This window comes from Colias eurytheme, chromosome 31 (genome assembly GCF_061535395.1).
Source record: "Colias eurytheme isolate Ceu_HAF_F1 chromosome 31, ilColEury1 Martin Lab GWU primary, whole genome shotgun sequence".
Classification (NCBI taxonomy): Eukaryota; Metazoa; Arthropoda; class Insecta; order Lepidoptera; family Pieridae; genus Colias; species Colias eurytheme.
The window spans coordinates 508769-532785 of record NC_143010.1 but is presented as its reverse complement, the minus strand read 5'-3'; the positions used below and the strand labels follow the sequence as shown (position 1 = coordinate 532785).

Below are 24017 nucleotides of genomic sequence, written 5' to 3'. Positions count from 1 at the left end.
ACAAAGAAAAAATTGCTACAAGCAACATTTAAAGATACAACATAATAAAACAATTAGGTTTGTTCGAAGCCCTCGGTGCGCGAGTCCGACTCGCACTTGACCTTTTTTGTCCTAATTTTACTGTATTTTCTATTATTCACACATTCTCCCTCTACGATCGAATCAAATTTAAATGTCAAAATATTTCATCATTTTGTATTGATTTCATAACTTAGTTAATTGTTACAAAATAATAAATTACTCATTGTATTAACTGATCTAATTATTTATTCGTACAGTCTCACCATTCACCATAGCGGTATATTCTTACGTATGTGCTGTGACTCCGCGTATTTTTGTTGTTTAAACAGTTGATAATATTATTGTTGTTATTACGTCATTGTAAATAATTTGGCAGTGTTTCAGTGTTTGTACGGTGATGTTTATTCGTTTACATTCATTGCTGGCAAGTGGACTTTCTTAGTGTGACCTTGACTCCACCAAACAGCTGGTGCCCTGTGAGTAGCCTTATTCTATTTTTAGAATCCTATTCGAATATTTTTTTTTCATTTTCTATCTATAATTTAATTTAATCTAGATGCACTGTTTTATTCGTGCCTTTTTCCTGCTGTTTTTCATAAATTTTCTTTGTCATCATTGTGTAATAAATTTTAACTACGAGTGTCGTTTATCGTTTCGATATTATATTGTTTTAACCTTACATTTATATCTAGCCCTAAAAAGGCGATGTTTTAGACTAGAAACTGTTACTCATAAATATTTACGAAGCTACACTTTGTATTCAAAATCTACTTTTTATAATACATTCATTTTATATATATTTTTATGTCATCTCAGTTTAAAAAAGGATATTTTTTTTTAATTGCTTACTCTTTTTCATCAAAATATGTACAAGCATAAATATACTACTACAAAATCTACCTATACAGGCATAAAGATTAATCTACGGCAAAATTATGTTAGAAAACATGTTAAGAATTAAAGAAAAACATGTATCTAGATAGCTTATATACTTACTGGGTTCCTGGAAAATATTACTTATCAATAACAAAAGGCTTTTTAATGGAAATAAAGTTTTATCTCTGAGGTTTATCTATATCAGTCTGTACAATTTTTAATGTTTTGTGTCATCATCATCAGCCCATATATGTTCCCACTGCTGAGACACGGGCCTCCTATGAGGGTACAGGCCATAATCCACCACGCTGGCCAAGTGCGGGTTGGCGGATGACACATATCGTCGAACTTTTGATTCTTTGACATGTCGGTTTCCTCACGATGTTTTCCTTCACCGTTCGAGCAGTGGTGATGTTACAACATGCGCAGATAAATTGAAAAATCAATTTATTTCCTGCGCGCTCGCCCGGTCTCGAACCCCGGACTTATCGATTCGAAGTCCGAGGTCTCACCACTGAGCCACCACTGCTATGTTTTGTGTATATTTATGTAAATACAAAGGTGCTTTACATTCAAAACTCAGAAACAGCTGAAAATATTGTAATAGATTTTATTTCCATACTTAAGTATCTTATCTTCTTATATATAAAAATGAATCGCAAAATGTGTTGGTAACCGCATAACTCGAGAACGACTGAACCGATTTCGATAATTCTTTTTTTATTATATTCCTTGAAGTACGAGGATGGTTTTTATGTAGAGAAAAGATGTGTTTTTTGTACCACAGGCGAAGCCGGGGCGGACCGCTAGTCTATCTAATAAAAATCAATAGTAAATGTGTTGGTAAGCGCCATAGAAATCTAAATAACAAGACACTAGAAGTCGTAAGCGTGCGTGACCTTGTCGCCACTCAGGTGATTTTCACATCACCAGTGCATTCGTCACTGTTCAGTTGCTCTGGAGACGTATGAGTGTATACATGGTGTGTTTCAGCAATTCCCATTGCGGAAATTCTTCCACAAGTTGTAATTATACTTATAAAGGAATAATATTTCATCGGAAAATATTTTTTTTTAGAAATAATGCAGTTTTTCCTTAAAATTATAGAATATTTACAAGTATTACGAGTGTCACCATAGTAATCGAAATAACAATGAATGACACAGTCGACCATTCTTATTATCACGTTTGTTCGTATTGGAGCAAAAAGTCTCATATACTTAGGGATGTTATTCTAAAATAAACCGTAAATTCGTGCGTTAGGATACATATTCAAAAGCTTAATTTAATAGATAAGTTAGTTTTCACTAAAATCAAGCTGTCCAATAAAAGGCATAGTTTACTTGTGTGTACTGTTTAGCTTTCGTTTTGAATGTGTTGATTTTGGCGACAGCGGTTTTCATACGAATTATGACATTATAGCACTTCTATGTGTCTTGTTATTTAGATTTCTATGGTAAGCGCAAAACTCGAGAACGACTGAACCAATTTCGTTAATTTTTTTTTAAATATTCCCTGAAGTATGATAATGGTTTTTATGTAGAGAAATCGTAAACAAGTACCACGGGCAAAGCTGCGGCAAACCGCTAGTTTAGAATAAAGAATAAAAAATGTGGTGTGGTTTTATGAAACCACGGTAAAAGTGAAACTGTTTGAACGGTTCCGAACACTGCTTTGTGTAGCGCATGTCGCGTGACGGTCGGCTGCCGAGTAGGTATGCGCTACACAGACCAAAAAGTTTGAGACGATGTAATAAAAGTTTCACTTTAAAAACAGTCTAAAAATATACTCGAGACAGTGGCTGTATTATGTGTTCTGAGTACGTTTGTATGTTTCTAAGTGTTGATTATTATGCAATATTTTTCCTCTTACGAGTCAAAATTTCACAATAATTGTTGGGGCATTCCAATTAACATTTTAATTTATTAAAGACTAGCGGTCCGCCCCAGCTTCGCCCGTGGTACATATTTCGCAATAAAAGGTAGCCTATGTTCTTTCTCAGGGTCTAAAGATTATCTGTGCCAAATTTCATCAAAATCGGTCCAGTAGTTTATGCGTGAAAACCATACATACATACATACAAACCTTTCCTCTTTATAATATTATTAGTATTAGTATATTAGTATAGATTTGTATCTCTTTTCCTGGTTGCATTAAAAATATGGAAAATGGTTGCCATAATAAATAAAAATTATTATTATGAAAATAAAAAACTTGGCTGTTATTTTAAGGACCCTATGTCACTACCACAATTCTGATTAGTATATAAGGAATTAATTTTTACAAGGTAAACTTGCTGTGAATAAAACCTTGCCAATTAACCAACTTAATAAACATCCAAGGTACATTTAAAATAACTAAGCCATTGGTCCTTTTTGGAAGCAAAAATTGTATAAATAAATCCTATATATAACTCTAGATATACCTAACTTTCTACTTATAATAATTATATTATAATTACTAGATTTCCGCCCGCGGCTTCGCCCGCGTTTTCAAAGGAAAACCCGCATAGTTCCCGTTCCCGTGGGATTTCCGGAATAAAATCTATCCTATGTGTTAATCCAAGTTACCCTCTATATGTGTGCTAAATTTCATTGTAATCGGTTCAGTAGTTTTTACGTGAAAGAGTAACAAACATCCATACATCCATACATCCATACATCCATACAAACTTTCGCCTTTATAATAGTACTAGATTTCCGCCCGCGGCTTCGCCCGCTTTTTCAAAGGAAAACCCTCATAGTTCCCGTTCCCGTGGGATTTCCGGGATAAAACCTATCCTATGTGTTAATCCAAGTTACCCTCTATATGTGTGCTAAATTTCATTGTAATCGGTTCAGTAGTTTTTACGTGAAAGAGTAACAAACATCCATACATCCATACATACATACATCCATACATCCATACATCCATACAAACTTTCGCCTTTATAATAGTATTATGATATTATGATATTATGATTAAGATTAAGATAATATTTGTAATAATTGGTTTACAGACTCTACTTTTAGTTTTTCACAGTAGACTGCACAAAAAATTTGCCATTTTTACTCAGTATAGATGTAGCTTTTAACGGAAAAACACTGTTTCAAACTTATTGAGTAATTTAAAAGTTTAGTTTAATTTTAACAAAGAAAACAGTAAATATTTCTTTATAATACTAGCGGTCTGCCCCGGCTTCGCCCGTGGTACATATTTACGTTTTCTCTACATAAAAACCATCCTCGTACTTCAAGGAATATAATAAAAAAAGAATTATCGAAATCGGTTCAGCCGTTCTCGAGTTATGCGCTTACCAACACATTTTGCGATTCATTTTTATATATAAGATAAAGAAGATTAGCAAAGAACTGACATATAAAGAAGTTTTTTATTAAAGGCAACAACGGCTTATTTATCCATGACCATATTTGTTAAGCCTTTTTCACAAAAAACTGGACAAACTCGCTCATGAGTCAACTAAGGCAATTATAAATACAATTTGTCATTGATTAGTTCAATATTCTGTTTATCTGTTGATATAATTTTATAACAGATAATCTATAATATAAAAATGAATCACTTAATGTGTTGATAAGCGCATAACTCGAGAACGGCTGAACCAATTTCATTAATTCTTTTTTTATAATATTCATTGATGTATGAGTATTGTTCTTATGGAAAAAAACGTAAACATGTACCATGGGCAAACCTGGGTGGACCGCTAGTGAAAAATAAAATGATTATTTTTATTTGTAATTGGAAGTATAAAAAATTGAATGAGATAGTATAGAATCTTATATGATTTTATATATACCTAATCAGCCTTTTTTATTAGATATAAGATAACATGTTATTGACTTATAAACTGATATAAATATCAAATTTTATCAATAATTGGAAAGGTTGTTATATTGTTTGTTGTTAAAAGTTATCTTTCACTATATGACCGAACAGACATTGCCCTGTCTTCGTACAAATTGTCAAAAATGTGAAGTTTATATGGCCGTTATGTTTTCCCACTCCTAATTTTTGGGCGCATATTTATAGGTTTTCTTTCATAAGATCCTTCTCCTGGCAATAACGAACACATGAAAATAAAAATTATCGAAATTGGTCCAGCTGGTCATGCGTGATGCCGTGACCAAGGGAAATAGGGATTCATTTTTATATATGGAGATAACATTTATTTAAATGTATTTAGCTATTTGCCCTATCTTCGCCTGGGTTGAGTAAAAAATGCATATAAAAATGATACTCTATAAAAGATGTAGCTTTGAAGTGGTATTTTTTAGGGATAATTTTTTGAGTTTATTTTTTAACTAGCTTCCGCCCGCGGCTTCGCCCGCGTGGTGTTTTGATAAAAGGGAGCCTATGTTCTTTCTCAGGGTCTAAAGATTGTCTGTGCCAAATTTCATCAAAATCGGTTGAGATTGAGAGTTTTAAGCGGGAAAGTGTAACAGACAGACAGAGTTACTTTCGCATTTATATTATATTACAAAAATACTAATCTTTTCTCTTTAACTATTATTGTAGATGAGAATAAAGAATTATTTATTTGCGTAGGTTCATTATGTTAATGTTTTATCAGCTGAAAGAGCTAGCGCGCACGAGCAACTTTGTTGCGAAGACAAAGTTGCTCGTGCGCGCACTGTCAAAATTGAAGTATACGTATTATTTATTCTTTAAACAAAGAAAAAAAAAACATTTATTTCAAGGACGATTTACATTTATGACAAGGACATTATAATAAAGAAAAGCAATGATATCGATTTATAATGATGCCAAGCACACGTGTCAGAAGTGAAACTTGTTTGGCAAGATTACGTGACCTTGAAATTTGACTCTCAACGCTCATTATAGAAGTTTCACTCAAAAAAATATATCATAAGTACCTTTTTTTTTAAGTGGGGAAATCTTCCAAAGATACCCACGGCCCCCGGGGAAGGAGCCGTGGGTTATGTCGGATTCTTACCGACTAAACCCCACTGTGTTCCGTCGAGCCGCCTTAATGATGGGGCCGCGGCTTTGGTTGGAATTCTTCCGCGACATATCATAGGTACTTACATACTAATATATATATTGCACATAATAATATATTGCCCCATCTAAAATGGTACTAAATACGTTTTGAATTCAAAATAAAATAATTAGAGGTCGAAAGAACATATTTTTTCACATTTTAGGGACATTTGCCAAATAAACAATTATATAATCTAAAAATACATGAAAGCGTGTTTCAAAATGTATTAATAACATACATATTTTGTTGTTATCTGCTTACGAAATCGCCCTATGTCTACACTAATATTATAAGAGGAAAACTTTGTTTGTTTGTTTGTTTGATTGTAATGAATAGGCTCATAAACTACTGGACCGATTTTAAAAATTCTTTCACCATCGAAAGCTACATTATCCACGAGTAACATAGGCTAGGTTTTATCCCGGAAATCCCACGGGAACGGGAACTATGCGGGTTTTTCTTTGAAAACGCGGGCGAAGCCGCAGACGGAAAGCTAGTATGTTATAATTAAAATGAATCCCTATTTCTATTTGTCATAGTATTATCTAAGAATTACTTTAACGATTTCATGAATACTTTATTTATTTTTTTATTAAAATTTCCTGCATGCGCAAAGACAGGAAAAATATATAGTGTTAACTAGATTTCCGCCCGCGGCTTCGCCCGCGTTTTCAAAGGAAAACCCGCATAGTTCCCGTTCACGTGGGATTTCCGGGATAAAACCTATCCTATGTGTTAATCCAAGTTACCCTCTATATGTGTGCTAAATTTCATTGTAATCGGTTCAGTAGTTTTTAGGTGAAAGAGTAACAAACATCCATACATCCATACATCCAAACATCCAAACAAACTTTCGCCTTTATAATAGTATTAAGATTAAGATTTACATCAACACGCAAGCGAAGACGGAGGTTGAAACTAGTATAAATAATTGGAATGCATGCAAAAACAAATGTTTATAAAAAAGTATTTTATGAGAGAATTAATGGCATTCTTAAAAACTTTAAAATAGAAAGGTTATTGCACTGAAGATTGCTCTGAGTTTTAATTATAAATTAGTGTTTTGAAATAGACTTTATTATATATACCAGCTGTACATCCCGGCTTCGCCTGCGTTGTGTAACACTTAACAAATGATATACCTACCTAATAAATCTTCTTATATATAAAAATGAATCGCAAAATGTGTTGGTAAGCGCATAACTCGAGAACGGCTGAACCGATTTCGATAATTCTTTTTTTATTATATTCCTTGAAGTACGAGGATGGTTCTTATGTAGAGAAAACGTTAACATGTACCACGGGCGAAGCCGGGGCGGACCGCTAGTAAATCAATAAAATCACGCTATCCCTAGTAATCAAAATTAAAATCGGTGCAGCAGTTTTTGAGCTTATCGCGAACATACACATACAATTTATATAAAACTAGATTTCCGATTCTCTATTTAACCGAATTAAAAAAAGAGGTCTATGTCGAGTCTATATGCTAGCTAAATGTGTGCTATTTTCTCCCGTATTTCTTTTAAAATTGCAAATAAATGTTTATACTTTATAATAAATAAAAATTTGATTGTTTCAGAATCATGGAATCTTTCTTCAGCCTGTTCGATCCATCGGACGGACAAAATAAGCCGACGAAGAAACGGCACAAAAATGAAGCAGACAAAAATGGAGATATGCCAAAAGGTAAATCACGAATTCATATTTTAATTGGTAAATCCGATGTATAATTTTTTTTATTACTAGCGGTCCGCCCCGGCTTCGCCCGTGCCCCGTGGTACATATTTCGCAATAAAAGGTATTATATTTCGCCTGTGTTCTTTCTCAGGGTCAAAAGATTATCTGTGCCAAATTTCATCAAAATCGGTCCAGTAGTTTATGCGTGAAAACCATACATAAACACATACATACAAACCTTTCCTCTTTATAATATTAGTATAGATGATTATTGTTAATTTAGGACTTGATGGATTTGTCTAGATAATATTATTTACTAGCTGTGCCCCGCCATTTTACGCGCATTGTTCCGCTCCTGTTCGTCTCAGCGAGATAATATTATATAGCCTACCTCGATAAATGGGCTATCTAACACCGAAATAATTTTTCAAATCGGACCAGTAGTTCCCGAGATTAGCGCGTTCAAACAAACAAACTCTTCAGGTTTACAATATTAGTATAGAAGATAAAATTATTTATCCAGTTATCACAAAATAATAATAATTTATACATACTTTTTTTTTCTTACTTTCTATTGTAACCAATTTTAATTTATAATTAAGTACTTGCTAAGAGGCTTTTTGTGAATTTATTTTAGAGGCAAGCTGTTTCTCCTAAACACAGGTTGCCCGGTAACCTAGCTAGGGAAACATTGGCTTGTATAAATTGTTTTAGTAGCCTTTTTTTATATTTATATACTTTTCATGAATACAAATTTTATATTGTAATAAATTGTAATTGTAATTGTATCTAAACACTGTGTAAATTATAATGAAGCTAGCTTCCACCCACGACTTTGTACGTGCATCCCCGTTTTTCCCCGTTCCCGCAAGAATTTCGGGAAATCCTTTCTTAGCGGATGCCTACGTCCTAACATCTACCTGCATGCCAAATTTCAGCCCGATACGTCCAGTGGTTTGGGCTGTGCGTTGATAGATCACTATATCAGTCACCTTTGAGTTTTATATATATAGATAAATGAAAAATGAAATGAACAATTTACAGGCAGGCGTCGTGGTCGCAGATCAAACGGGAAACACGAGACACTTCCAGAAGAATCCTCTTTCCTTTGCGACCCGGATCTAACCACAGAACTGTTGGTGAAAGATTGTAGTTATATAGAAAACTATATAGAGGTTAATAAGAAGGAGGATGGTATGTATTTTTGTTTATTTATTGAAGTGAAACTTCTTTATCGGAAACAAAGTGTAAAATTTTTTCGTTACGCGTGACATTTTTACGTTACGCGCCATCTTGTTCTTATCCCTACCACGCGTGATTCGACGCGTATTTCCAAACTATACATAGCCAGAACGCAACCATAGGAAACTGCTCGTGTATACTTTGTAATGCTGTTTTTAAGTTTGTTATTACAATATATACACGAATTTTGCGTACTGATCGTGTATACTTTGTAACGCGGATGCTTGCTTCTTCGTTCCAAACTATACACGATCAGTACGCAAAATATGTATAACTATAAAAATAGCTACTACACCACTTACGCTTGAGCGAAATAATAAATATATAGGCAATCAAAGACTTGTACAGCTATATCTATCTACTATTATTCTTCTTGATTGATTCAGTAAAATATGGAATAAAAATATTATTAGGTAAACTTAGAAAAATAAATAGGTAACAGATATAAGGGTTACCTATGGGTTAGGTTAGGTTCGTGTTTTTTTAACTACACAAAAATAGGCGCGGGGCTCCGTCGCCTCGCAACCGTCTTCTTCTATACTTATTAGATTCTTACATTTTAGCACTATATTGTCAATTGTAAATCGTGCAGTATAGTCGGGAACGAAGACACAAGCATCCTCGATACAAATAATATACGATCAGTTCGCAACATTACATAAACAATACACAAGCATTTTAATAATAGATTTCAAAACAGCAATAATATAAACGCGAGCAACGGAAAGACGCCGCGCTTACTCCGAAACATACACGATTAGTCCGCATGCGTACTGGCGCTGTATATTTTGGAGTGCTATTCTTACTTACTTCACTACAAAGTATACGCGAGTATTTGCGTACTGCTGTTGTATAGATTGGAAGAACTTTGTAAAAAAGTTATTTCCAAACTATACGTGATTAGTTTCACACCGTTGCGTACTGGCCTTGTATAGTTTGGAAAGACGCTGATTCGACGTATTTCTGTAAAGTTGCATATATGTAGTAAATTATTTTTTGAAAAATAAGGTCATAAAGAAGTTTCATTTCTTACGTGTGTACAATAGTACACGCACACATTTTTTTTACACGCCATTCAGGGAAGGACCGCCTCCTTGGTACAGTGGTTGGTGTCCTGGGTTCGATTCCCGGTGAAGACGAAGAAAAAAAAATGTCTTGATCTGGCAGGACACAGAAGGCTGATCACCTACTTGTCCCTAAAGAAAATCGATCAGTGAAACAGATGTATAATGCATCTGCCCCTTACCCCACTAGGGGACATGGGACTTCACTTTTCATATCATAAAGCTTCACCTGTATGTTACAAATATATAAGCTCGATTTTTGAAGTCCTTTTAACAATTAATTCAAACTTTGTACACTTAACAAGGATCGGTGACGATACAATAAATTCATTAGTTTATGTATCAAAACTTTATTTTTATTTTATTCTTGATTTCGGATTTCGGAAGGCTTATAGAAGTTTAAACTTAAATTTGAATAAATCTATTTCCTGTATTTTAATCGAATTTTAACATTGTCAGTTATTTATTTATTTATTTATTGTGCTGGCATACAAATAAATTTTTAAAATTAAAACTTATAACTAGTCCAGCACAGAAGGCGGCCTTATCACTTAAGAGTGATCTCTTCCAGGCAGCCTATTGTGTAATGTGTGGAGTAATATTATGTTATATATCTACTATATAAAAATAAGTCGGGTTTTCCTTCCTGACGCTATAACTCCAGAACGCACGAACCGATTTCCACGGTTTTGCATTCGTTGGAAAGGTCTCGGGCTCTGTGAGGTTTATAGCAAAGAAAAGGTGTCTCTGGTGGCGAAACGGAGTTCGCCCGGCTTGCTAGTTATTAATAACAATATAATACGTAGATAGTTAAGTTTACTTCAGGAGTTTTACATCAATAAAATAATCAGTATTATATATTATTTTCAGATCAAAAAGAATCAGTCAATAGGTCGCGTAAAAAGAATTCGGGAAGAAAAAACAGAAGGAAAAGGAATAAAATATCACCCGCGCAGGATTTATTGCCTGGCGTAGCGTGGGCACAAGATGGTGTTCATTGTAAGTTTATATTTATACTAGTTGTTGGCCGTGACTTCATTCGAGTTTGAATTCTAAATCTAAGTGAGTAAAAGAGTGAAAAAACAACGAAAAAATTTCATTAAAATCGGTCCAGCCGTTTTGTTGTTCAGACAAATATACACACAAAACATACCAATATAAAAATATATCTTAAGTATTTATAAGATAATTAATAAAAAAATAAGGGCGTTAGGTATTCTATCATACAATTTTATTTATAAAATGGAGTGAATTTCCGTCGATTATCTAAACGATTCATTTAAGATAATAAACACTATAACACATTTTAATCGCCATTTTTTCGCATAATATCACACGAAATAAAATACTACATAAAATTGTACACTTTTTCGCAGCTAGCAACACAGAAAAGAACCTGAACAACCAACTGTCAAAACCCAAATACTGCGACGAGAAAATCGGCAAAAACGTCAACAATTTAAAAATGGAAGACTACAAGCGGGAAAAGAGGAAAGAAAGCATAGACAAGGAGCGAATCACAGACTCGCATAGAGTATATAATGTCATAGACAAACTGGAGAAAGTCGGGATCAAAGACAATATGTATTTGGCGGGTGATTTTGATGATGACAATTTGGACAGCGATTTCTTTTATAGTGATGAAGAAATGGAGGATTTTAGGGATGATAGGTATGTTATTTTTTTTAATTTTTATTATATGGGTAGCTAAAATGGCGCTTATATACACCTGTCATTGTCTTCGCAATTAAAATGACGCTTCACATGTTCTTCCATTAATGGACAGCTAAAATGGCGCTTCGAAACAAGTTCTTAACATTATGTGCGCAGCTAAAATGGCGCATCTATACTATATTTATTTAAAATTGTTTAAAAAATTGTTTTTGAAGTATTTTAAATATGACTTATGGAAATATGTTCTCGTTATATGTTGCGTCAATTAATAATCTATGAAAAATACGCCAAAACGTGACTAAGAGCCTATTTAACATGTTATTAATTCACAAACGTATTAAATTAGTGTTTATTTATACTAAAAACAGTAATATTTCAGCACATCAGACGCGGACGACACGGGCGACGAGTGCTACGGCTCGTTGCCGCCGGAGCCACGTTTTGGGAACGTTGAATATAAGTTGCAATTGGCCTCACCTTGTGAGAGAAGGTTTCAGCATTTGGTTACTCAGGTAATTATTATAAAAGTTTTACTTCATATACACACGTCCTGAATTTTTTTTACAACATTTTTTAAATGGCAACATTTTTTTCATTATGCGCGCGGTGTTAAAATAGCGCTTTATTATTTTGGACGCTTTTAATGTATTATCAAATGATTTCTTCCTTTTTACTTACTGTTTTTTTTAGCTATAACAGCGCCTATAGTCAACATTATCGTTATTTTTTCATAAATTTATTATCTGTTTGACAGTTAAAATGGCGCCTCAAATCAACATATAGTGGACACTAAAATGGCGCTTTTTATCAATTCACGATGTTTTTTGATGTGATAACGTTTTTAAAATCGTTTTAGTCGGGTGACATGTTCAGAAACTTGTCACACCAAAACCTCACGAGCGCGATCGCAGGTATAACGAGAGAGAGACGGACCGATCTCCCGTCTCATCTCGAGCGCTGCCACTGCATTATGTTATCACGTAATCATCTCGATCGTAAACCTATTTTACAAACAACCAATTTTTTTTAATTACTTACTGTGTTTTTTTAGCTACAATGGCGACTACAATAAACAATTCATCAATTTATCATTTATTTTGACAGCTAAAATGGCGCCTCAAATCAACTTATAGTGGCCACTAAATTGGCGCTTTTTATCAATTCACGTAACAACGTGACAAAATGAAAAAAACATTTTTACTTATTATTTTTATTTATCTATTTTTTTTAGCTAAAATGGCGTCTCCGCTCCGGCGGTGGTACAGCTGTATACGTTATAGGGGTCAGGGACTGCGGGGCCCTACAGGGCCTCAGGGCCCCCGCGTTAAGGGCCTCGTTACGATCGTTACGTCGTATGGCAGCAGCTATTGGGGCGGTGTTAGTGTCAGTTCGGGCCAGGAGAGTGGCGGGGGATCGGGCTGTAGCTGAGGTTTATATACGGAAGGTTAGTTATTTATTTTTATTTATTTATTTATTTAATAGTAGATTTCCGAAATTTAAAAAAAACTCGCACAGTTCCTGTTTGTGTGGTATTTCCGGGATAAAAAGTAGATGAATAATTATAGGTTTTATTTAATACTAGATTCGCTTTGCCCGCGTTTTCAAAAGAAAAATAAAAGAAAATAAGTATATTTATTTGTACCGATACATATGATGTAAAAAAAATAAAATAAAAATATAACCCGCATAGTTCCCGTTCCTGTGGGATTTCTGGGAAAAAACCAGTATACGTCTTATTCTGGGTCTTCAGCTACCTACATACCAAATTTCATTGTAATCGGTTCGGTATTTGCCGGCCCTACAGGGTCTCAGGGCCTCGTTATGTCGTATGAATTTATTATGTCGTTGTTTATATGTGTATTGAATAAAGTTAAAATTATAGCAAATATTGATGTCTTATAATATTATAAATGCGAAAGTTTCTGAGAATGTGTGTGTGTGTGTGTGTGTTTGTTACTCTTTCACGCAAATACTACTGAACAGTGAACCGATTACAATGAAATTTAGCACACATATAGAGGGTAACTTGGATTAACACATAGGATAGGTTTCATCCCGGAAATCCCACGGGAACGGGAACCATGCGGGTTTTTCTTTCAAAACGCGGGCGAATCCGCAAGCGGAAAGCTAGTAATCAATAAATTGTTTGAATTTATTATTACAACGATTTCCTGCAAGTTTTACTTTTGATAATATAAAAAATATAATATAAATATAAAAATATAATACAGTGGTGGACGTTTAATTAGAAACACTTAACACGATGAAGTAGTATGAATTAAAAGTAAATTTTTGTTGAATTAAATATAAATTTTATCAAACAGTTGGCCGATACACAACAAAGTGTGGAATTAAGGATTGCCGTGATGGGAGCGAATGAAGCTGGCAAATCTACCCTCATTGGAGTACTTACACAGGGTTAGTTATAATATTTAAATATATAAATAACTAGCGGTCCGCCCGCGGCTTCGCCCGCTAATTATTGTCTATTTACATACTAATACCTTCATAGAGAATCACTGTATCTATTAAAATAAACCGCATCAAAATCCGTTGCGTAGTTTTAAAGATTTAAGCATACAAAGGGACATACGGACAGAGAAAGCGACTTTGTTTTATACTATGTAGTGATAATGTTTAAGCACATTTTGTTTGTTTAAACGCATTAATTCCAGGAATTACTTATAAGTCAGTTAGATTGTATTCAGAACGACGAATAAAAAAAAATCTTTTCCAAAAAAACTAAATGGCATTAAAATTGTGAAGTATAGCATATTTTTATTGAATTCAAATTTGATTTTGATTTCAAATTCAAACAGGTGAACTAGACAACGGCCGCGGTAGCGCTCGTCTCAACATGTTCAGACATTTGCACGAAGTCAAAAGTGGCAGGACGTCTTCGCTGAGCCACGAGATACTGGGGTTCGATGCTCAGGTTAGATAAAATCTTTACTAATATTATAAAGCTTGTATGTTTGTTTGAACACGCTAATGTCTGGAACTACCATACCATTTATCCAGAAAAGCATTAAAAATTAAAAAACAACCACTTATTTTGTTAAGTTTTAATATGGATTGACAAATTTATAAAGAATAGAAATAATTCGATCACTCAGCGGGGCTCGAACCCGCATCCTTTCGCGCTAAACCGGGGCGGATGCCTGACCATTTCAGCCACTCGTGACCCGCCAGAGCAATCGAATTTATTCTATTCTTTCAGTTTTATGTGTCTAAGGGACACGATGAACGTGATCCAATTTTTTCTATTTATAAATTTATATTTAAAAAGCATTTTGAATGCCATAAAACCAAAAATATCAAAATTCATGGATATAGTTATCAGTAGGTTTTGGTGCAAAAAAATATTTCTATTATTGAAGTGAAACTTCTTTATCGGGGTTGGAAAAAAATTAAGTGTAACATTTTTTCGTTACGCGTGACATTTTTCCGTTACGCGCCATTTTTTTGTTATCTCTACCACGCGTGATTCGATGTATTTCTGTAAAGTAGCATATAGTAAATTATTTTTTGAAAAATAAGGTCATAAACAAGTTTCACTTCTTACGTGTGTACACTAGTACACGCACACATTTTTTTACTACTTATGTGTACTTTACGTAATACGTATACGTAAGTCGCGTTTTGCACCATCCACATTTTGATTTTGTTTTTGATATATTATGTACTTTGTCTCCTTCAAATAATGATGATTCAAATAAATGTCGTAGGTATATGACCGCCTCCTCGGTTGACGCGTGCGCGTAACACCGAGGGGTCCTGGGTTCAATTCCCGGTGGAGAAGAAGAAGAAAAAATGTCTCGGTCTGGTAGGACACAGAAGGCTGATCACCTACTTGTCCCTAAAGAAAATCGATCAGTGAAACAGATGTATAATGCATCTGCCCCTTACCCCACTAGGGGACATGGGACTTCACTCACAAAATAATTACGCCTACGTGATTTATTCATCAATTTATCTATTATTTTCCAGGGCAACGTTATAAACTACGGTTGTTCCGAACTAATGACAGCTGAGCGTATAGGCGAAAGGAGTGCGAAATTAGTATCATTTCTAGATTTGGCCGGGCATAGTAAATATCAGAGAACAACATTGCACGGACTGACCGGGTATTGCCCGCATTATGCTATGTTAGTGGTAAGTTAATTCTTTATTACTTAAAATATATAACTAGCTTACCGCGGCTTCGCCCGCTTTGTCTTAAACCTAATAAATTTTATACTAAAACCTTCCTCTTGAATCACTCTAGCTGTTAAAAAAACTGCATCAAAATCTGTTGCGAAGTTTTAAACATTTAAGCATACATAGGGACAGAGAAAGCGACTGTGTTTTATACTATGTAGTGATAAGTTAAAAAAAGAACGTGTGTGCTGAACACACGTGTCAGAAGTGAAACTTTGTCAAGATTCGAAGATACCAAAATCGGCGCCTTACTCCATGACGTGACGGTATTGCTATGACGCGATATTGAAATTTTTCAACGCGCATAAAGAAGTTTCACTTCAAATACGTTTCGAGTGTATAATATTATTAATTTGTTTGTCTGTCTTTCCAGATCTCAGCAACGGCCGGTATAACGAGTATAACTGAAGAACACATAGGATTACTACTGGCTCTGGATCTACCGTTTTTCGTTGTTATCAGCAAGTGCGAATTGGCCAGTAATGCTGTACCGGTTTTGATGCAACAACTGGATGTACTGCTTGCGCCGGCTAAAAAGGTTATTAAAAAAATAACATACATATTGGACTATATTATTTATATAAGAACAAGTACAGTAAAATATTTTTAATTGCAAATGTTTTTAAAATATGAAAGTAAGAATAAAAACTAGAAATAACATGTGATAATAAAATATAGATTTTTTTGTTTTTCTGGTAACAAATATTGTTTATTTCGTAGTTTCTGTGCCTTATAATTACAGTGGGTAGTTAGAAAAATTTATAGTTATGAAAAAACTTCGCTTTTCAGCGAGCTTGGTGAGACTTTAGACTAATATAATGAATAAATCGCGTTTAAAATCCGTTAAAATCTCTTTCTAAATGTATAATACACGCGTAAAGTCAAACACTAGAAAATACTAGTTATAAATGGACGAGCAATGACTCTATTATACTAGTAGACGCGGCATACGCCAACATCATTGCACTAAAAAACAGCGTAATTAATACATACCTACTTACTAACGCATTATCACCAATACAGTTGTTCTCTCTTTCACTCTCACGCACGAGACATAATACATGTCTCACTCATATACTTCGTAATAACAACTGCAAATTAAAATATAAAAAGAACGTCCAGCCACGACGCTGAATGGTGCGTGACTAAGTGAAACTCGGGCACTTAGCTGAGTTTTTTCTTGCCAAAATAGAGAGCGGGTAACGTATCTAGCTTTTTTATATATTAAAGTAAATATATCTTTACAGAAACCCCTTCTAATAACAGACGAGAATTTGGCCCGAAACTGCGTAGTGCCGCAAAAGTCGATTTTGGACACAATAGATCAGACAGACGAACAGACGCAGGACTCTGAGTAAGTTTATTTTATAACTAGCTGTGCCCTGCGATTTTACCCGCATTGTTCCGCTCCTGTTGATCTTAACGTGATGATATACATATATAGCCTATAGCCTTCCTCGACAAATGGGCTATCCAACACTGAAAGAATTTTTCAAATCGGACCAATAGTTCCTGAGATTAGCGCGTTCAAACAAACAAACAAACTCTTCAGCTTTATAATATTAGTATAGACTAGCTTTTTTTGGATTTTTTTTTAAATTTTAACTGTTTAGCTAAGCGGATCTTTAGATAAATCTAAAGGCCTAAAAATCATACAGCCGTTTTTGGTCGATATGTAATGCAACGAACATAATTAAGTATGTTATATACACATAAACCTTCCTATCTATAAAAAAAAGGACGGGTTGTACTCCGGGAGTGCCGGCAGAAGTGAAAACTTGATTATTAACGTTGAGCATGTTTGATATTTTGGAATGGTATCCGTCTTACGCTTTTTCGATCAGGTCACGTGTCCTGACGCGAGTTTAAGATTTTATACCCATTACAGAAAAAGTGCTCAACGCCGCTATAGAAGTTTTCACTTCAAAACTACATCATAATCTGTTGATTACTTTTAAAACCGCCGCCGGCCTCAACGCGTTATACGCGTACTTGTTGGCGCTGCAACCGTTAGATACAAATTCATACTTAATATTATAAATGCGAAAGTAACTCTGTCTGTCTGTCTGTTACTCAATCACGCCTTAACTACTGAACCAATTTGCATGAAATTTGGTATAGAGATATTTTGATACCCGAGAAAGGACATAGGATAGGTTTTATCCCGGAAATCCCACGGGAACGGGAACTATGCGGGTTTTTCTTTGACTGCGCGGGCGATGCCGCGGGTGTAAAGCTAGTATCATATAAAAACGCTCCTTTTTACAAACAAACACTATAATATTAGTAAATAGTGAATACAATATGACCTCGTACCCAGCTACCAGCACATCCCGGTGTTCCCGGCGAGCTGTGTGCGCGGCGCCGGCCTCAACGCGCTACACGCGTACTTGTTGGCGCTGCAGCCGCCGGACACACCGCAACAGGAGAATAACGCTGATGTATGTGTTATTTGATATTTTTTTGAAGTGAAACTTCTTCATCGGGGTTGGAAAAACATTTTAGTGTAACATTTTTTCGTTACGCGTGACATTTTTCCGTTACGCGCCATCTTTTTCTTATCCCTACCACGTATTTCTGCAAAGTTGCATATACTAAATTATTTTTTGAAAAATAAGGTCATAGAGAAGTTTCACTTCTTACATGTGTACACTAGTACACGCACACATTTATTTTACGTAGTTTTTGATATTTTTTTAACTCTTTGGAATTCACGTGTATACAGACGATTTTGTAGTAATTTTTTTGGGATACTTGAATGATATTGTTAATAAATGTACTCAGGTACAAACAAAAGATTTACAATGTTCTAATAATCTTGAAGGATAAACTAAAATACAAATATTACATGTCATTGCATGGTAATACTATGTTAAAATATCTTTTTAGCCTTTCAATTTTTTTTTGCAGATAGAAGTGATAATTATGCTTACATTTAATATTGTTTACAGGACACATGCGAGTTTCAAATAGACGAGATATTCCATGTGGGTGATTCTTCAGGACCGGTCGTGGGAGGACTTGTGGCTAGAGGGAGGATTTGTGAAGGAGATGAACTTGTGCTAGGTAAATATTATATATATAACTAGCGGTCCGCCCTGGCTTCGCCCGTGGTACATATTTCGCAATAAAAGGTAGCCTATGTCCTTTCTCGGGTATCAAAATATCTCCATACCAAATTTCATGCAAATTAGTTCAGTAGTTAAGGCGTGATTGAGTAACAGACAGACAGACAGAGTTACTTTCGCATTTATAATATTAGTATGGATTTGAAATATAGCTAACAAGTAGTTGAAAAACTTTCACGATCAAAATGGCGAATGAATTGTTTATTAGATAGAGTATAGACCTTTTAGTGCTTTTTTTGTTATTTTCCACTTCAAAATATGATGTGTGGTAATATTATAAAAAAGAAAGTCCATTAAACGGCTCGAATTATAACGCTAAAATCAATTTAAATAAAATAATATGAATGCTAAAATATTTCCGTCCCTTCCCAAATTTATCGTTTGCGATATAATTTTCGTGTTTCTCCCTTGATTAGCAATATCAATAGAAATTTAGCTTCTTTTTTTAATAATTTTTATTAATATTATATACAGGTCCGCTAGAAGACGGCTCGTTCGCAACAACGCACATACGCTCTATATACCGCAACCGCGTGCCGTGCGGTCGGGCTCGCGCGGGACAATCCGCGTCGCTCACGTTGGCCAGACCGCCCGCCTTGAGACCCGGTATGGTGCTGTTGTCCAGACCGGTAAGTTATTTAATATAAATTTAAGAAAAAAAAATCCAAAAAAATCTGGATTTTTTGTGATTTTTAGGACTTTTTTTGGTGTTTTTCGAGGGTTTAAGGTGTCTTTCAAGGTTTAGCAAGCGTTTTTTTGTCATTTTTTCCGTGTAAAAAGTGTTAAAAACATCTCGTAAGTAGGTAATAATTAGTTTATTACACACACACTGTATATTACGCATATCTGCAACATTGTAACGTCCGGCCTCTTGTGTTTGTTCATTTTATGTGTTATACGGGTTTGTTGAGATTCAGAAATTTTATTTGTCATTTTGAGGGTACATGTTACGTGTATAGTCTAACAAAGCTTTGTGATAGGTACGTGGTATCTTCGTCGCTCATGCTCGTAAGGCTGCCGGCGTTGTCTAGCAAAATAGAAGAAAAGTTTTAGTTGATTTTTTATACTTCTAGTTCATTTTTATTGTTTTTGTGATTTTAAATTGTTTAATATTCAAAATCAAATTATGTTTATTAATTTAAGAATATAGTTTTAAAATAAAGATATTGTGATTATTATGTTATAATTCTTAATTCTTCAAATCTATCTTTTAAACCCTTTTTCACTGTTAAGAACATTTTTTTTCACAAATTTTTTGAATAATTTCACTTCACTTTATATTTTACATAAAAAGTCTTCTCTAAATGATTTATTACATTTGACTGATCGAATTAAACCACCTTTAATCAATCTAAAATTTATCTATTACAGATAAACCAAAACCAAGATAAGAATCATAAAAACGTCAGACGGAAAAACACAAACATACTACAAGACATAGCCAACGTACAAAACATGCTCACAAAGAACTTACGTCTCGACACAAACGATGACAACGACATTAATGTCAAAGATGTCCAACCTGACGAACATGTCAAAGATATTGACACAAATACTAAAGACACGGACGACATAATTGTCAAAGATACGGAACATGTCAAAAATGTGAAACATGACAAAAATGTCAAAAGTGTAGACCATGACAAAACTGTCAAAAGCGTGGAACATGACAAAAATGTCAAAACGTCATCCCGCGGGAAAGTAGATAAGATGACATTAAAGGAGATGAGGGAGGATGGGAAGGAGTTGAGGTATTTCGGGGAAGGGGATGATAAAGTGTGGCTTGAGGATCCTAATAATCCCAGGGGCTGTATATATTTTCAGGTGAGTTTTATACAGACTAGCTGTGCCCCGCGGTTTTGCCCGCATTGCTCGGCTCGTGTTGGTCTTAGCGTGATGATATATAGACTATAGCCTTCCTCGATGAATGGGCCACCTAACACAGAAGGAATTTTTCAAATCGGACCAGTAGTTCCTGAGATGAGTGCGTTCAAACAAACAAACTCTTCAGCTTTATAATATGAAGTATAGATGTTTTCCTTGATTACTTTTTAACTTATAATACATTTTAACCAAGTTTCGGTCATTTTTGTAAGTTTTGAATATTCTAAATCTTATTTTGTCCTTTTCTTGATATTATAGGTTTCAAGTATGTTTTTGGTCATTTTGAAGTGAAAACTTCTTTAGCGGCGTTGAGCACTTTTTCTGTAATGGGTATAAAATCTTAAACTCGCGTCAGGACACGTGACCTGATCGAAATACGTAAGACGGATACCATTCCAAAATATCAAACATGCTCAACGTTAATAATCAAGTTTTCACTTCTGCCGGCACTCCCCCAGTGCAACCCGTCTTTTTTTTATGTTATAAATTCCCTAAATGTTAACTTGTTTATCCGTTGCCAGGCAACCGTGCACGTGATACGTCACGCTACAGCCATATACCCCGGCTTTCAATGCTCCGTGCATGTCGGTAATGTTCGACAAACTGCTATTATTGAGGTAAGTTTTTTGTATAAATTATTTAGGTTAATGAGAAAAAAATAGTTTTTGTGACTGAAAAAAATGATTTTTTATTATAGGGAGAAAAAGTTTTTTTTTTGTGACAGTTTTATTCGTATTTAAATGTTTTATTTTGTTAATAATATATGACGTAAATATTATGTATGACTGCCTCCTTGGTACAGTGGTTGACGCGTGAGTGTAGAACCGAGAGGTCCTGGGTTCGATTCCCGGTGGAGACGAAGAAAAAAAAATGTCTCGGTCTGGCAGGACACAGAAGGCTGATCACCTACTTGTCCCTAAAGAAAATCGATCAGTGGAACAGATGTATAATGCATCTCCCCTTAACCCACTAGGGGACATGGGGCTTCACTAACTTAAATATTATGTATACTAGTACGTGTATAAGAGAAAAAAAGCGTTTCGTATGTATATAATATTATGCAGTATGATGATCACTACATAGTATAAAACAAAGTCGCTTTCTGTGTCCTTATGTCCCTTTGTATGCTTAAATCTTTAAAACTACGCAACGGATTTTGATGCGGTTATTTTTAATAGATAGAGTGATTCAAGAGGAAGGTTTTAGTATAATATAATTTATTAGGTTTTAGACAAAGCGGGCGAAGCCGCGGGCGGTAAGCTAGTTGTTTTATAAAGTGCTATAATAAACTGCAACATATTATATTTCATATGTTTATACTCCTAAACGGCTGGACTGATTTTAACGAATTTCTATTTAATCTTCCTGTGAATTCGAGAAAATTGTTACGCGAGCAAAGCCTGTATTTTTATTATATTTTTTAAGTGTTTATTTATTTAATATATATTTATTTTTAGGGTATTTTTTCACCGAACAATGTAGTGCGTGCAGGTGAAACTGCGTCTGTGGTGTTTCGGTTTCTCCGATGTCCGGAATTCCTTGTGTCTGGCAGACGATTACTCTTCACAGCTGGCCTGGGGACTAGGTAAGAAAGATAGATAAAAGATAGGGGGAAAGATAGATAAAAGACAATGGAAAAGACATTAGGCCAGGGGGGGCGGGTAGAAAAAAAAGATAGTGAGAGTGTTTAAAGTTAATTTTTTAGATATTTCTCGTTTTATTTTTAAAAACGTATTATTGCCATTTGACTCATTAGGTTAAGTACTTTCGATATCAGTTTCAAGTTTTTTGATATCTGCCATAGTTACAGAATAATCGCCTGTGCACACTTAACGATTACACCCAAATAAGATTTATATTATTTGTTATTTTTAGTATAGCATTCATATGCTTTATAAATATAAATTTTTAAAGAATAAAAAAAAATGTGTGCGTATACTAGTGTACACACGTTAGAAGTGAAACTTCTTTATGACCTTATTTTTCAAAAAATAATTTACTTTATGCAACTCTACAGAAATACGTCGAAAAACGCGTGGTAGGGATAAAAAAAAGATGGCGCGTAACGGAAAAATGTCACGCGTAACGAAAAAATGTTACACTAAATTTTTTTCCAACCCCGATAAAGAAGTTTCACTTCAAAAAATTCGTCTTCCGCATAAGCTTTACAAGATTTTGGTTATTATCTCACTTACATTTTTAAATATGTTTTTTTTTCAGAGCAATCGGACGCATCACACAAACGTTTCCGTATATACCTTGAAGTATTAAAAATACAAATATCTGTGTTTTAATATTGACCTATAATATAGGTTTTTTTTATATCTAATGGACACGGTCTTACTAATAAAATGTTACCCATTCGCTTTGCAATGGATTAGTTATTGCAATAACCTGTCTTGTTTTTATGATTGACGTTTCATGTGAGCAAGAGACACAGCAATGGTAGAAAATCGTAGAAATTTATCCATTGTTCAACTTTTTATTAGTAAGGCCGATACTGTCTTACCGCAAAAAACTTTAGACAGGGTTTAAGCGCGGGTTCTCTTTAATCTGGTTTTGTCGTACTTCACATAGACAACTATTAAAGTGACAGATCCCTGGTTTAAAGTTAGACTGTGTTTAAATTGTTTTGTGGTAATGTCTAAAGAAAAAATCAATGTCATGATAATTTTTATTCTTATATAAAATGATTCCTATCATAAGCTAACTTAATAAAAAAATATTGTACGAATTAAAAAAATGTGTGCGTGTACTAGTGTACACACGTAAGAAGTGAAACTTCTTTATGACCTTATTTTTCAAAAAATAATTTTCTATATGCAACTTTACAGAAATACGTCGAATCACGCGTGGTAGGTATAAGAAAAAGATGGCGCGTAACGGAAAAATGTCACGCGTAACGAAAAAAGTTACACTAAATTTTTTTCCAATCCCGATAAAGAAGTTTCACTTCAACAATTTTTTGGAAAACTCGGTTTTAAATATTATGAAAAATGTTCTTAAATAAGTAGATAAAAAATAACATCTCATTTTTCAACTAATAATGAATATTTAAATATTATTCAACATCTGTAGTAATTTTTTACCCAATTAATACAAGTAAACATTTTTATAACTATCTTTAAGCTATAATTTTTAAATATTAAATAAATAATGATATTATTACTTTTTATTACCAATTACAAAAAAATGTTGTGTGGTTTTATGAAACCACGGTAAAAGTGAAACTGTTCGAACGGTTCCGAA

At 34.3% G+C, this 24017-nt stretch overlaps 1 protein-coding gene across 3 annotated transcripts; it reads left to right on the top strand.

Moving 5' to 3' along the window:
* The first annotated feature begins 157 nt into the window (after positions 1-157).
* Positions 158-23795, top strand: LOC149895318 (GTP-binding protein 2-like). 3 transcript variants are annotated; one of them, XM_090119101.1, is made up of 20 exons: positions 158-310; positions 398-497; positions 7479-7585; positions 8621-8770; positions 10753-10881; positions 11259-11553; positions 11936-12068; positions 12788-13000; positions 13881-13974; positions 14376-14491; positions 15547-15711; positions 16130-16294; positions 17004-17110; positions 18077-18197; positions 18708-18822; positions 19359-19513; positions 20256-20708; positions 21290-21385; positions 22226-22353; positions 22989-23795. In XM_090119101.1, exons 3-20 carry the CDS (start codon positions 7483-7485, stop codon positions 23029-23031), a joined length of 2781 nt encoding a protein of 926 aa, XP_089975227.1. In that variant the 5' UTR covers positions 158-310; positions 398-497; positions 7479-7482; the 3' UTR covers positions 23032-23795. The 3 variants fall into 3 exon arrangements, with proteins under 3 accessions (XP_089975227.1, XP_089975228.1, XP_089975226.1); XM_090119102.1 differs by having other exon boundaries at positions 158-497; positions 10753-10872; XM_090119100.1 differs by having other exon boundaries at positions 158-497.
* Positions 23796-24017: the final 222 nt, after the last annotated feature.

Bases quoted from the DNA above. Each gene is read 5' to 3' on its own strand.
- LOC149895318 (XM_090119101.1), top strand. From the start codon at position 7,483: ATGGAATCTTTCTTCAGCCTGTTCGATCCATCGGACGGACAAAATAAG. The intron at 21,386-22,225 runs GTAAGTTTTTTG...ATTTATTTTTAG, and splicing joins GACAAACTGCTATTATTGAG to GGTATTTTTTCACCGAACAA. The intron at 22,354-22,988 runs GTAAGAAAGATA...TTTTTTTTTCAG, and splicing joins ACAGCTGGCCTGGGGACTAG to AGCAATCGGACGCATCACAC.